Source organism: Bombyx mori, chromosome 27 (assembly GCF_030269925.1).
Source record: "Bombyx mori chromosome 27, ASM3026992v2".
NCBI classification, from domain to species: domain Eukaryota; kingdom Metazoa; phylum Arthropoda; class Insecta; order Lepidoptera; family Bombycidae; genus Bombyx; species Bombyx mori.
In genome coordinates, this window is record NC_085133.1 from 3,048,680 (window position 1) to 3,063,526 (window position 14,847).

Consider the following 14,847-nt stretch of genomic DNA (forward strand, 5'->3'; position numbering starts at 1 on the left):
TAATGAATGTATAATGGTAGGCAGCGGCTTGGCTCTGCCCCTGGAATTACTGACGTCCATGAGTGACGGTGAGCACTTACCATCAGATGGGTCGTATGCTCGTCAGCCTGCAAGGCAATAAAAAAAAATAAAAAAACTTGGTAGGTACTTCTTCTTATCAGCCCACAGACGTCCACAGCTGGACATAAGCTTCGCCACAAAACCGGTCCTGCGCTGCCTGCATCCAGCGGATCCCCGCGAACCTCAATAGATAGGGAGGTATTGGTAGGTACCATGGTCTTGCTTATATCTACCGCGAAATACCTTTGCGCTTTGAAAGATGGGACAGCCGTCTCACTACATAATTAAGATTTCGACCTCACGTCTTAATCGGCTTCCCTAGCCATGTTTCACCAGATGAGTTAGCAAGTGTATTCATAAATAGCTCTGCTGCTATGTAGCAAGCTTATAGGCAAAACAAATACAAAAAATAAAACAGGCAAATAGCACGTATGTACCTTTTTTTTATTTCGACAGATTGCATCGTTTCTTCATTAATTGGACCAGACTTTCGAGTCTATTGGTATCAAAATTGTAGAAATTACGGTAATTGAATTACAGAAACCTAAGCTGCCAATCTAATACCTTTTATTCCCAAAGTGAGTTGATTGTGGACCATATTGTAACTAAGTCAAAACGTAGACAGTAATAAGACCTATAAAGGCTATACCAGACTCAATCTAGCGCCTAGTATACAGAAGATTTACGACGTAAAGTATTTGAAACAGATACGCCGAGCTTCCTTAGCATTGTGAACGCCGCTTTACCTCCACGGATGTAGGGAGGAATTAATTAGTTTTACAGAGCAAAGTTTTACAGTAACAACCAAGTGTTTCAACGTTGTAGTCCTCGTTCGTATACCTACTGGTATCGAGTGAATATAACGTGTTTGAATTTCGTTTCGTGTAAAGGTCGCATGATAATTGTATCCTGTAGTCAAAATGGTAATTTAATTATAGTTCAAAATAAGCGCTACGGTCTGAAGACGGTGCGACTTTGGTCTGGTCAAATGAGTAGGCCTCATGGTCGTGTTAGCTGCGCCCATGGACTCCATTAAGCGAAATGAAACGCCTATATTGAGTAAGGTGAAAGTTTCGGTAAACCGGCAATACGTACTATCTCATGCTACCAGCTGAAATTTTCGGCGGATCTTCTCGGTGGTAGATTTAGCGAAACACCGCTTTTATTGCGGCTAACGTTGGAAATTATACTGGTAATACTGGTGGTAGGACCTCTCGTGAGTCCGCGCGGATAGGTACCAGCACCACGCTTATTTCTGCCGTGAGCAGCAATGTGTTTCGGTTAGAAGGGTAGGGCAGCCGTTGTAACTATACTGAGATCTTCTTATATCGCAACCTGGGTGGCGCATTTACGTTGTAGATATCTATGGGCTCCAGTAACCACTTAAGACCAGGTGGGCTGTGAGCTCGTCCACCAATCTAAGCAAAAAAAATCTCTCGTGTACATTCGGTGAGGCCAGTATAACTCCTCGAGGTTAGTGGCAATAAAAAAAAGCTATCTATAGCTAGAATTTCAGCGCGATTGTCAACTGAAACACACAGGATATCCAAGGTACTCCAGGTGTAATAAAGAAAGATATTAAGCACTAGGAAATGAATCTATTGTATTTCCAATTCAAATCTTAACACGTATAGCCTTAGTCTTAAAGCATTATAATTTGAGGCTTAGTATCTGTCACTAAAGAAACTGTGAAGTGTTGATACTGATTTTACGATACCGTGAAACCTGGCAACTTTGCCACTTTTTGGCGGATAAAAAAGTTTGGAAAGGTTTTTCTCAAAAAATCTCTATGAGAATATAAAAAAGCAATCAATCAGCTTGATAGTGCATTTTATGCATAGTTGAAATGTAACCAAATATCTATTGTTTTCTTAAATATAATTGATATTTAAGTCCAAAAACAAAAATGGCAAAGTTAACCGTCACTTTTGGTAAGATTGCCATACCCAAATTTTAAATGAAATAAATGGAATTACTGTAAAATGCCACTGTTGTCATTGCCACAGGCTTGGTCACAGTAAAATTATACTAAAATTTTATCATATTCTCGGCTAGTAATGGAAATATCTACAATGTGGCAAATTTAGCCGCCCTTTTTAGATTTTTTCAAACAAAATAGAAATGAGAGTCAGGGTTGTCACAAGATTAAAAAATATTAAGGTTTTAAAAAAACTTTAATAAATATAGGGTACCTACATAGTATAATCAGTTATTTTAACCATATATTCAAACAAGTATAAAATAATGCTTAGGAGCATAAAATCTTTCAGTCTATCAGTAAATTATCTTATTAAAATATATAGGTTATAAAATACGCTTTAATAAAGATAGGATAAATTAAATAGTACTTTTGGTAATCAGTTACAATGATAAACTTATCCAATCTTATGATAGTGTTTAGGAACTTAAAATCTTTGAACTTATCAATAAATAAAAAAACCCTTAACGAGGATATGAGATCGACATAAATCACAATAACATAAAGGAAAGTATCAATTTTTTTTTGTAAGGTAAACTTGATAATTTTGTAAAACCAAAGACTAAAATGATAAGAGCCCAAGAAATTTAAAAAAAATATTTAGTGTTCAAGATAAACCAAAGACTTTGTTAATCAGTTGTAACAAGAAACATAATCAAGCATAAGACAAAATTTGGGGTTAAATTTTTTTAAGTTATCATTAAATATGAAAATACTTAATGTACGTAATTATAAAATCATTCACCATTCATCAATCATTTAGGAATCATCATAAATGACATACCGATGGGCACATAACCATATTATTGAACATTGTACTTTGAAAAGTCGATACAGTCAAATCTTAAAGTACCTCTTCGACCCTCGTGAGGGATTCCTAGGATAATTTCGATGTCACTTTTTACTGTATAACTAATGTCATCGATATGTGGCCAATAAAATTCTTCCTTTCTGTTCCTCATAAATTTAACATACATACCAGAATCATCAATAATATCCAATACTTTTCCAACATAGTATTTGTTGGTTTTTGGCCCACAAAATTTAACTAAAACGTAACTATCAATCCGAAGAGTTTCACATTTTTTCACTGTGTTTTGTACATTTTGTTCTTCAAAATCTTCACATGACTCTGATTCCGATGGTATAAAACATTCATCTTCAGAAGTATCTCTTAAGGAATAACTGTCACTATTTTCGCTATTGTCGTCACTATTGTCTCTCTTTATCTTCTTTTTTGCATTACATGACTCCGGTTTTTTAAGTATCAACCTTTTATTATCTGCAGACGTTGATGGCATTTGGTTTTCGTAATCTATGTACTCTAAAAATTCTTCTTCAGGTTGAATTACGGGCAGATTCTCCTTACTTTCAGATTTGAATATGTTGTAGCTTTTATCTACCTTTTTAAGATTCTGTGGAAGCATCTTTGTCAAATCTGCATAGGCGCAATTATATGGACTAAATCTGACTTCTGAAAGAATAGTAACCTTTGGTCGGGTTTTTGAATTAGGCTCATCGATCACTGGCTCTGCATCAAGATTCGTTTCTAGATCAAGAAAAGTTTGTTGAGCTTCGTTAATGTTACTTCGATTTGTTTCTCTAGATAACTTAGATTTCTTTTTCGTCATGAATAACTGAACTTCTTGAGAGGAAATAGACTTACCTGGAGTAATATTTAATTTTTTGTTTCTTAATTTTTGTAGAGGGTTCGCTGTACGATTGGCTTTCAAATAATCTAAGAGCGCGGTATCGATTGTATAATTGTTTTGCTCTTCATAATCGGGTATCTTTCGTAATATTGTTTGGGGATTAAAAGGCACTATGCCTGTTGCCTTAAATCCAGCGCAGATATTTGCTTTACTATTTATTTCTATAGCCTCTAATAGAGATTTTAACAACATGGGGAAGTGGGCTTTGTTAATTTGAGGTTCTGCTGGATTATGTATTTTATATTGGGTCAAAATATCACGCCATTTTCTTTTTAAGGGACCAAAAAATGCCACATCCAGTGGTTGGGATATATGAGTTGAGTTTGGTGGTAAAAAAGTAAATCTTATGTTCCGTTCTTCACATTTACTGACTATATCAATATTAAGGTGGCTTGAAAGATTGTCGCCTATAATCAACTTTGGACCATCCAGTTTGTCTGCCCATGGTATGATAACTGAATTAAACCAGTCTTGGAAAACTGTCGAGTCGAACCAACCAGATTTACTCCTGTTATATCGCGCTTTGCCAGGCCCATTTTCGCACCACGTTGTCCATAAATGCTCAGCCTTATAAACGGTATATGTAGGTAACAGAGTACCATCCGCCGTCGCAGCAAACATTATAGAAATATTTCCTTTGGAAGTATTCATTATACGTTCCGGATATTTTACTTTACGTTTAAAAATACATTTCGTTGAACCAGGATTATCCGAGAGATTAGTCTCATCATAATTTAAAATGTTTTTAGCCGGTATTTTATCAAGAGATTTACGTAAATTTTCAAAATAATTTTCAAAGTCATCAGTATTAGTAGAAGCGCGAACTCTTTTAATGTTTTGCACGGCTCTTTCTGTTAGCATTTCTTTATGGCGGTTCAAAAAATTTTTAACCCACCACTTTCCAGGAAGGTTGTGTTTAAACAAATGCCCCTTATTATTTTTGTTCAAGTATGTGCGGACGATGAGCCTAAGTTCCAATCTCGATACAGGTGACCCAAAATCTGCTGCCACGGTGAGTACTTTTATTATGTCTAGTTCTTCGGCAGCAGTAAGTCGTTGCTGAGCTCCTGGCTTTTTTGGGTGTTTCTTTTTCACTTTATTGTCTATTGTTCTTCTGGGAATTAGAAATTGCTTTGATGCCTCTAAAGATGAAATAATTTTGCGGTTTACCAGATCCACTGCGGTGTCTAACATTTGAGCCGAATAATTTTTATAGGATCTACTCCCCAGCACACGTCTTGAACGGCTACCGCCCATGTTCTAGAATGATATAATGAAAATAATTGAATATTTTATACTTATATTAGCTGACTCCCATGATTTTGCCGTGATAGCGTTCATGGTTACTACTCTAAGCTCGTAGCTCTTAATGTGATACTATTTTATAGATCAGAATAATATATAGGATATAGTTATCTACGTTTGAGCAAAATCCGTTAAGTAGTCTTTACTTGAAAGAGTAACAAATACTTATCCATCCATATAAATAATAGAAGTATGATAATTTGGATTTGAAATTAAGTAACAATAAAAGTTTTTTTTTTTTAATATTTTTGTGACAGCCCTAGCCTCATAGAAAACATGGCAAAGTTTACATCACCAAAACTTTGTATCTGGTTAGCAAATTTGCCAACAGTGATTTTAAGACTAAATTAATTTATAGAACGTAAATTACCATAACTTTGATAAAAAAACACTATTAAGAATGTTATTTTAAAATTTAACTTACCTACAAAACATAAAACTCACTTATTTACACTGAAGTTCTGGAGCACGTAGTTACCACGAACTTAGCAGTTGAAAAATGTAACGGCCAAAAATGTCAATTTTTTCAAATCTGGGTTGTCAAAAAAAATAAGATGTTGCCAACAAAATATTCAAAATTATTTCAAAGTTATTGCAAACGTTAAGAAACATAAAGTTTTGACGTTATAAATTATTTTGTCTTATAAGTCGGGTCATGGCAAATTTAACAACCTTTGGCAAAGTCGCCAGGTTTCACGGTAATCAAGGAAAGAGATGGGATGGTGCTATTTTAGACACAACGACCAACTTTCGACCTCAAGTCCCAAGGTTGGTGGCGACATTCACGTTGCTATGTCTATAGGTGATGATAACTATAGACATCAGGTGGTATTACTACTCATTAAAAAATAATATGTCAGCTCATCGACTGCTAAGTAGTCACCAATGTTTATTTATACCACACCTTGAGAGCTATTTATTTGGTAGAAGCATCGAAAAATACCTAATTAAATGGAGGTAATTTTATTAATAGGAACACTCAAGCTTTTTATTATTTTTTGCCTAAAACGTATGTAGCTCTGAATATTTAATATTTTTGTTTCAATTTCGTAACGAGTAAGATTGTAAATAATGTTTAATGTATGTAGATAAGTGGATCGCGCCCCGCGCTCAGCCCCACAACCTCCCGCGGAAACTACCGACGATATTATAACTCGGTGTGGCCGAGGTAAGTTGGTATGGAGCGGGCACTTTTAAAATAAACATACATACATATACCGAGACTCGAAAGTCTGAAAGTGGCACCTGTGACAGAAAGTTGAGAAGTGCGCGTTTCGGATGGTATAGACTAGTTTTTTGTTTTTTTATAATTGAAGGATTATCCGCGCTGAGATAATATTGGTAAGTTTGGTTTGGGCAATGTAAGCCCCGTCGGTGATTGTGGTGCTTACAACAACTGATTTACGGAGACTTAAATTGCAAACATCGTAGTAAGAACCACTTAAACAATATTAGTAGACATAGACAATAGGGAAATAGTCAATAATTTGTTCGAAATTTCCTTAAATTGTGCTGAAAAACTATTCGTCTCCCACGATGAAACTTGTTAACGACATTCCTATTTTTGACGCGGAGTAGCAATGCGTGTAATTGCGAAAGGTCAGATCGTTAATTTATTGAAACAAGTGGTCTCGCAGTGGTCGAAATTCGACTATAATTAATTGAAATTATAAGTTTGAACATTATTAAGGTTATATTGTCAAAGACTTATATAATCATTATACTTCTATAATCACAGACTCCGCCAAGACTACACTATAGACAAATAACATTAAAGATAAACAATATTAACCTATTTTCAATTTGACCACAGACTAAGGATTAACTAAAGTTTGACAATAAACAAAGAGTATACATACCTACATATGTGTGTGTGTCAAATGCATGGCAGTGTGTGTAATTTTTTCTTTATTGATTTAATGTATCTTTTATGCATTCTTTAAAACAATATTAGCATTGTGCACTCCTTCTCTATATTCTCTATAAGTGTGGGAAATTTCATACTCCTCCGTCCGCGCAATTTGCGTAAAAAAGGGTACAAAGTTTTTGCTTCACGTACTAATAATATATAGATAGAGAAACCTTTCAGATTTCTAACGATTTAAGCTGTCTACTTTTTTCCTGCCTACCTATTCGCTGGTAGCCTAGGAGGCTATTTCTGCTACGCCCAGACGAGTAAGGGAGCTCAAGGGCTCAATATAAGAGAATTTCCTAATACTAGCTCTAGCAAGAGCAGTGCTTCGCAGAATTTGCCATCGGATCGGAATCGCGGCTAATTGAGAAGATCCGACAAGAAACTCAGTCGGCTGTGTTTAGATAAATAGTTCCAAATCCATATCCATACTAACAAACCTTTCGTTAAGAAGTGCTTAACCGACGCCATCTTGGATCTCATCTTAGGCTCGCACGTAAGTAACAGTTAATATATTAAAATGTACCTACCTACACATCGGCGTCTCTACGTCTACGCAAATATTAACTAGAGCTAAAATTGTTGTTTGTTCTATGCGATCTCTGGAATTACTAGACTTAAAAGATCTCGAGGGATGTGTTCTAATGGCTAAAAAGGCCTGTAGTTAGGTTAAGTATTAGCAACAAATAAACATAAAACTTATATTCAACAGCGGGCGTATAGGTAGGTACATACTTTTTTATATTAAATATTTAGGAAGTATTTAGGATCTAAAACGATATTAATGATAGTTACATTTATTTACTCCACAATACAAATAACTTTTCAATTAATATGACATAAAAATTCTAATTCTAAAAAATATTACAATTTATTATACAGACATAGTGGAGATAAAAAGGCCGAGGCTCAGCTTTGTGATAGGTGAAACTATCGCTGTTATTATATCTAACACACTTTCACCAAGTCTAACTTCAAGGAACGAACAACGAAGGAATAATATTTGTATTTATAAAAATAAAATCTGTAAAATTCTCCTTGTCCGAAATCCTGCTATTTCTGTCTAGATTTCACGTGTTCCGGTTTGATGGGTATGACACTCCTACGCTTAAGACTTCATATCTCAAGCTAAGTGCCAATGGAGTACGATAACCACTTAACATCTAGACGTTTTTTTTATTGCTTTGAAGGGTGGACAAGCTCACAGCCCATCTGGTATTAATCTTCAACGTAAATGCGCCACCCATCTTGAGATATAAGTTCTAAGGTCTCAGTATAGTTACAACGGCTGCCTCACTCATCAAACCAAAACGCATTACTGCTTCAAGGGAGAAATAGGCAGGGTGCTGGTACCTACCCATGCGGACTCACAAGAGGTTCTACCACCAGTACAAAGCAGCCAGCGGAAACAATAACACAAATTCGGAACGCAATTGGAAATACATTTATCAGATCAAAAATAGTCAAGAGAAACTAAAATCAGTGTCGACAAAATTCTGGCGCGTAAGTTGCGCGCGAGGCGAGGGCGGCGGGGTCGGCGGGGCGGTGGGGAGGGGAAGGGGGAGCGCGTCGATATTCGCGCTCGGAAGTCATCTTAAAATATATGAGCCCCCGCGCCCCCCCTCCTTAGACGCTCGCTTTTTCCAACTCTAGCGGTGTGCTGTGGCAGGGAACGAAAACATTTGGTTCAAGTTTAGTTTTATATTTTTAGCCGCTTTTTTTTTTGTTATTGAAAGATGGAGTTTTCATTTATTTTTTGTTGCTTAGACGGGTGGACGTCACAGCCAACCTGGTGTTGGGTGGTTACTGGAGCCCATAGACATCTACAACGTAAATGCCGCCACCCACCTTGAGATATAAGTTCTAAGGTCTCAGTATAGTTACAACGGCTGCCCCACCCTTCAAGCCGAAACGCATTACTGCTTCACGGAAGAAATAAGCAGTTTAGATGTTACATTTAAATAGATTAGAAGGACAAATTTAGTTTCCGCTTAACTTATTTATACAATACAGTCAGTCCATCATGCTTTTCCATCAAATCGGCGTATCATCAAAACAATGTTAAAAACTGTTTTTTTTTCTTCATTATAACAAATCAAACGACCTACCTACAAGAAGCTATATAATTATGAAATACATTACCAATCTCCGAATAGGAGTATTGTTTTGAAGTCACAGTTTAATTCGAAAATAAACAAGTATAACTCATGAAGAATTTTGTTTTTTTCTATAATTACAATTCAATCGAAATAACCTTACCCACAAAAACACGAAGTAACGAAACCCGTAAGCTTGCAACAACCCATCACAAATAAGAATAAAATCTTCAACTTGAACCACATACACTTTCTTGCTGCCTCACCTGAAACGCATTAATCAATACGTCGGATATTAACGCACACATCAAAACGACACTCTCACTGTTGCACAACAAAAACTATGGAAATGAAAATATATATGCCCACATGCGAATCTTTTGACACACACACACACGCACACACACGAGCAACTCAAGGTGTGTATACGTCGCAGTACGTTTCCCCCCTGTACCCACCCCGCGGTCTGTGCTCCTTAGACTTTGGCTTTTTACATGACTCGGAGTGGTAAAGATGCTCACAACATTTCTGGCGTGTTTTCGTGAAATTATTTCCTATAAAAAACCAAACATTTTTTTAGGAGAAAGAAAACGAATTCATTCAAACTAAGCTAGGCAACTGAATAAAAAAAACACATCCTAACTATAATAGAGAAGATGGGTGGCGGTTATCTAACACTTATCTTATAGGGATCAAATACTAAGTCAAACAAATTGACAGACGTCAGTTTTGACAAGCTTAAGCAATGATGACGATGACGACGACGCTTCTAGATGAAAGTTTTTTTTTTTAAGTAATTAAGTATTGTACTCTTTGACCAAGCATGTTGCTGATAACTCTATTGCTGTAATCTGACGAAGCGGATAATAACATGTACTTTTAGGTTAGGAATATTATGTTCTTTTTTTTTATAACAAACTAGCTGACCCGGCAAACATTGTTTTGCCATATATAAGATTTCTAGGGAATTTCTAGTGTAGCAAAAAAAAACTTACTTATTGTAAGTGTGTAAGGATGTGGTAAATAAGTGAAAGAGGTATGTAGTGCTGTTAACGATGAGGGATGAATATATAATAAAAATAATAAAACCTCATTCAACCACATAATACCTCAATATAACAAAAAAAAATGTCCAAATAAAAAAAAAATGTTAGGTGTGGACAACCCTAATCACTTAGGGGTATGAAAAATAGATAGTAGCCGATTCTCAGGCCTATTGAATATGCATAAAAAAATTCATGAGAATCGGTCAAGCGGTTTCGGAGGAGTATGGGAACGAACATTGTGACACGAGAATTTTATATATTAGATAAAGTTTGACATAATTTAACAGAAATTTTAAATAACAACACAAACAAGTTTAAGGAAAAACAGAGGGTAGGTAGGTACTTAGCACAACATTCTAATATCAAAGAATAACACCATAGTCGTCCATGACCAGGAAACCTGTAGGTAGTGTATTCGAAGCTTTGGAAATAATTTAAGAAGTAGAAAATCGCAAGGTTAAACATAATACTTATATTGATATTAATATAATAGTAATATTATACAGATACAATAATTGTAGATGCTTTGCTTTAATAATAATAATAATAAAAAAAATAAAAAAAAATGCTTTAACAAAAACCGACTTCAAACAGAAAAAAAAGATATTCCAAAACAAATTAATATACACTAAAAAACAATAATCATCGAAATCGGTTGGCGTGATATTGAGTTATTCATCTATTTGTCGCGCACGTACTTAATGCAAATTTAAGACTTATATAGTTTTCTCATGGATACCTTTTTTTTTTCCTACCTAAGCTGATAGCCCTAGCGGCTATTTCAGCGTAACCCTAACTTTAGTAGGTGAGCTCACGGGGCTCAAACCTGACGATGTTGCTAACACGAACCCTAGCAAGAGTCGTGCTTCGCAGAATCTACCACCGGATCGGAAACGCGACCCACTGAGAAGATCCGGCGAGAAACTCAGTGGGCTGATAAGTCAATGTCAATAGTGAGATTCGAACCGGCGCCACACCGCGCACAGTTGCACGACCCGGCCGTTTCTAAGAATGGGCTATTAGTATGTTATGGATACCACTATCAGAACTGGACTAAATTGAAATAGGACCACACGGGAAGCGTCAGCTTTCTAATAAAAAAAACCGGAATCATCAAAATCGATTCACCCGGTCAAACATTAAGAGGTAGCAAACACAAAAAAAACCCATACAGTCGAATTGAAAACCTCCTCGTTTTTTGAAGTCGGTAAAAAATAAATCGTTGAGACAGTATCGACATTCATATCTCGATATAGTTATAGTCAAGAGACACGAGAATATAAATGAGACATTATGACATATCGCGTGAATACGTTCTCTCGTAATCTTGATTCATCTGAAACTGGACCGATTTGAAATAATATTTCATTTTGAATGTAGATATTTTAAGAATAACTTTGGCTATGTTAAGGGTGTTAAATGGTTTCCGGAGCCCATGGACATCAACAAAGTAAATGCCGCTACCCACCTTGATCTCTACGGTCTCAGTTTTTACAGTACAGCGGGTACCTCACCCTTCAAACCGAATTTCATTACTGCTTCAGCCAGGGTAGTGGTACCTACCCGTGCGGACTTACAAAACTTCGTATCACGCAAATTAAAATTTTTGCAGGTTTGATTTTTATTAGACGATGTTATTCCTTCACTGTCCAAGTCAATAGTGCATATTTGTTAAGTACGTATTGCATTAGAATTGTTTTACCTGATTGTCGGAATCAAACACCGGTTTTTTTTTTTACTAACAATCACGCCACGTTAACTGGTCCCGTGATAAGTTCGTAAAGAACTTGTGTTACAGGTACCAGATAACGGAAATAAATGTAATATTTTTATTTATTTTACATTTATCTGACATTTAATTTATATATTTATCATACAAATATCTTCCCTTGGCGGGATTCGAACCCGCGACCCCCTTGTGTAGTGACCATGTCACTTACCACTACACCAGACGGCCGTTAACATACATCATGTATTGACTTGGACAGTGAAGTGACATCATTCATACAACATGCCGAACAATCTTCCTTAATTTTGTTTAGTTGTTAAATTTATGAACTAAACACATATTTAATCACGTTAGTTAGTGGAAGATAACGAACAAATGTTATATGAATGTTTGAAAAATTTTACTGGAGGTAGGACCTCTTGTGAGTCCGCGCGGTTAGGTACCACCGCCTTGCCTATTTCTGCCGTGAAGCAGTAATGCGTTTCGGTTTGAAGGGTGGGGCAGCCGTTGTAACTATACTGAGATCTTAGAATTGATATCTCGAGGTGGGTGGCGCATTTACGTTGTGGAACTCTATGGGCTCCAGTAACCATTTAACACCAGGTGGGCTGTGAGCTCGTCCACCCATCTAAGCAATAAAAAAAAAAAAATGAATGTTTGTAATTTTTTACTGGAGGTAGGACCTCTTGTGAGTCCGCGCGGTTAGATACCACCGCCTTGCCTATTTCTGCCGTGAAGCAGTAATGCGTTTCGGTCTGAAGGGTAGGGTTGCCGTTGTATACTGAGATCTTAAAACTTATATCTCAAGGTGGGTGGCGCATTTACGTTGTAGATGTCTATGGGCTCCAGTAACCACTTAACACCAGGTGGGCTGTGAGCTCGTCCATCCATCTTAGCAATAAAAAAAAAATTACAACAGAGGCAACAGAGACAGTATAGACAAACCGGCCTAGACTAAAGCACGAAGTCGCATCAACATTCCAAACAAACTCAATCGTACCACAATTGTAATGATAACAATACCTAAGTCGGCGAGCATTTCTTCGGAAACCGGTCAAGGCGATTCGTATCTCGTCCGATTCTTGTCGAGACTCGGATCCCTTACTTATCCAACGGGTTTCGATGTGAAACGCGCGACGTGTGAGAATCGATTTAAAATTATCTGGTTTATAAGCATTCCTTGACCAACCTGTTGTCCATTAGGGTCGGGCGGCATTTCATTTACGCCAATTCAAGTTCCGAACAATCCTAGTTTTGATTACACCCTTATGACGACTTTCACTATTGAAATCACGTTACGTGGATGTTTCGGAGGTCGTGAGAATACGATGTGAGAAAATATAGTTACATTTCGAGTTTCATGTGTTTTTATGGGAATTTGTGATTTTTATTTGGACGTTTTGTAATCGTTCGAGAATTATTATGGTAGGGTGTAGGTACTACTGGTTTTATTATACTTTCGTTTGTCTAAATTCGTGTTTCATTAAAGTTATGGGGATTTAGGTTAATCACGAAACAGTCGTGTGTGCCTTTGAAAGATGGGGACATCTTAGGCTATGCCGTTGATAATTTCGACCTTATGCCCCATAGTGGGTAGCTATTCTAAATTGTGATACCTATAGAAACCAGTGACCATTTTACACTGAACGAGTCGCAAGCACGTTCACAGCAAGTTTATGGGTTTGATCGTTTTTGGATTGGATTCGGTTAAGCGGTTACCGAAGACAATAAATATCGCGATGTGAACATCCCCACTCGCCTTAAGACAAAGTCAAAGTATTTAAATAGGCAGCAGGTACTAAAATAGACAAAAAACCAGCACCGAACCGTGATATCTCAGATCAGCATTACACCTCCTCATCATAAAATAAAATAAAACACTTCTTAAGCTTTTTTTTCATTCACACTTTCAATACAAGGTGACCCATATTGAATGTAACAACAGGTTCGTCAGTTTTTATGCAAATGTTCCCACGAAAACTTGTCCCAGTTATTTTAAGCTCCGTCTATAAACGTATTGTTATCACGAAGAACCTGCTACGCTAGATGTCCGAGGGGCGAACTTTATTATTGACGAATCTTTAAGAAAATACCACTTTACGAATTACTTGAAATTTTTGGGGCTATCCACATTTTTTTTATTGCTTAGATGAGCTGACGAGTGGTGATAAGTGGTTACTGGAGCCCATAGACATTTACAACGTAAATGCGCCACCCACCTTGAGATATAAGTTCTAAGGTCTCAGTATAGTTACAACGGCTGCCCCACCCTTCAAACCGAAACGCTTTACTGCTTCACGGCAGAAATAGGCAGGGCAGTGGTACCTACCCGTGCAGACTCACAAGAGGTCCTACCACCAGTAATTACGCAAATTATAATTTTGCGTGTTTGATTTTTATTACACGATACGATATTATATTTGATTTTTATTACATTACACAATATAATAATAAATAGATATGCAAGGGTTTCCGATATTTCGTCGCCACTGCGATTACTGCGAAGCACCACGATCACTAGTAGAATGAACGGCTAAGATTTTAGGTACAGAAAAATCTGTTTACATTCTTTCTAGGTTCGTTGTTTTTGGTCACCGCCTGCAACAGCCGAAAAGGCACCCATTAAATTTTAAAATTATGTTAAGAACTTGGTATTTTGTGTTAAATACCTTATCACATTGTCTGGGCTTAGTTTGGAAGTTCGCGTGGCTTAGAAAGCTGCTACACTGACTTATATTTGAAAGGTCTAATTAACTTTTAGAAGTCAAAGCCTGGGTTGGTAAGTGAACCAAATCACCCACATTAATAGGTACCATAGTCGAACTCATTTCCATAAAAAAGCGGGTCATGCGATTGTCGCTTTAGCTACCCGCGAGTAGGTAGAAAAAAAAGTAGTATAAAAACCAATTTCTTTGAATCTCATCTTAAAGTAGGCATTCATTCATTTAGCCCCCTTTTTTATAACCCGGTTCCTCTTTTAAACAAAATCTTAATTTAAATATTTTTATT

The 14,847-nt window shown here is 36.6% G+C and overlaps 1 protein-coding gene across 2 annotated transcripts; it reads right to left on the reverse strand.

Moving 5' to 3' along the window:
• Positions 1-2,215: 2,215 nt before the first annotated feature.
• On the reverse strand, positions 2,216-5,755 carry LOC119630699 (uncharacterized). Of its 2 annotated transcripts, none has more exons than XM_038021025.1 (2): positions 5,500-5,755; positions 2,216-5,010 (listed from the first exon to the last, which is right to left on the reverse strand). In XM_038021025.1, exon 2 carries the CDS (start codon positions 5,005-5,007, stop codon positions 2,842-2,844), a length of 2,166 nt encoding a protein of 721 aa, XP_037876953.1. In that variant the 5' UTR covers positions 5,008-5,010; positions 5,500-5,755; the 3' UTR covers positions 2,216-2,841. The 2 variants fall into 2 exon arrangements, with proteins under 2 accessions (XP_037876953.1, XP_037876954.1); XM_038021026.1 differs by having other exon boundaries at positions 5,480-5,755.
• Positions 5,756-14,847: the final 9,092 nt, after the last annotated feature.

Bases quoted from the DNA above. Each gene is read 5' to 3' on its own strand.
- LOC119630699 (XM_038021025.1), bottom strand. From the start codon at position 5,007: ATGGGCGGTAGCCGTTCAAGACGTGTGCTGGGGAGTAGATCCTATAAA.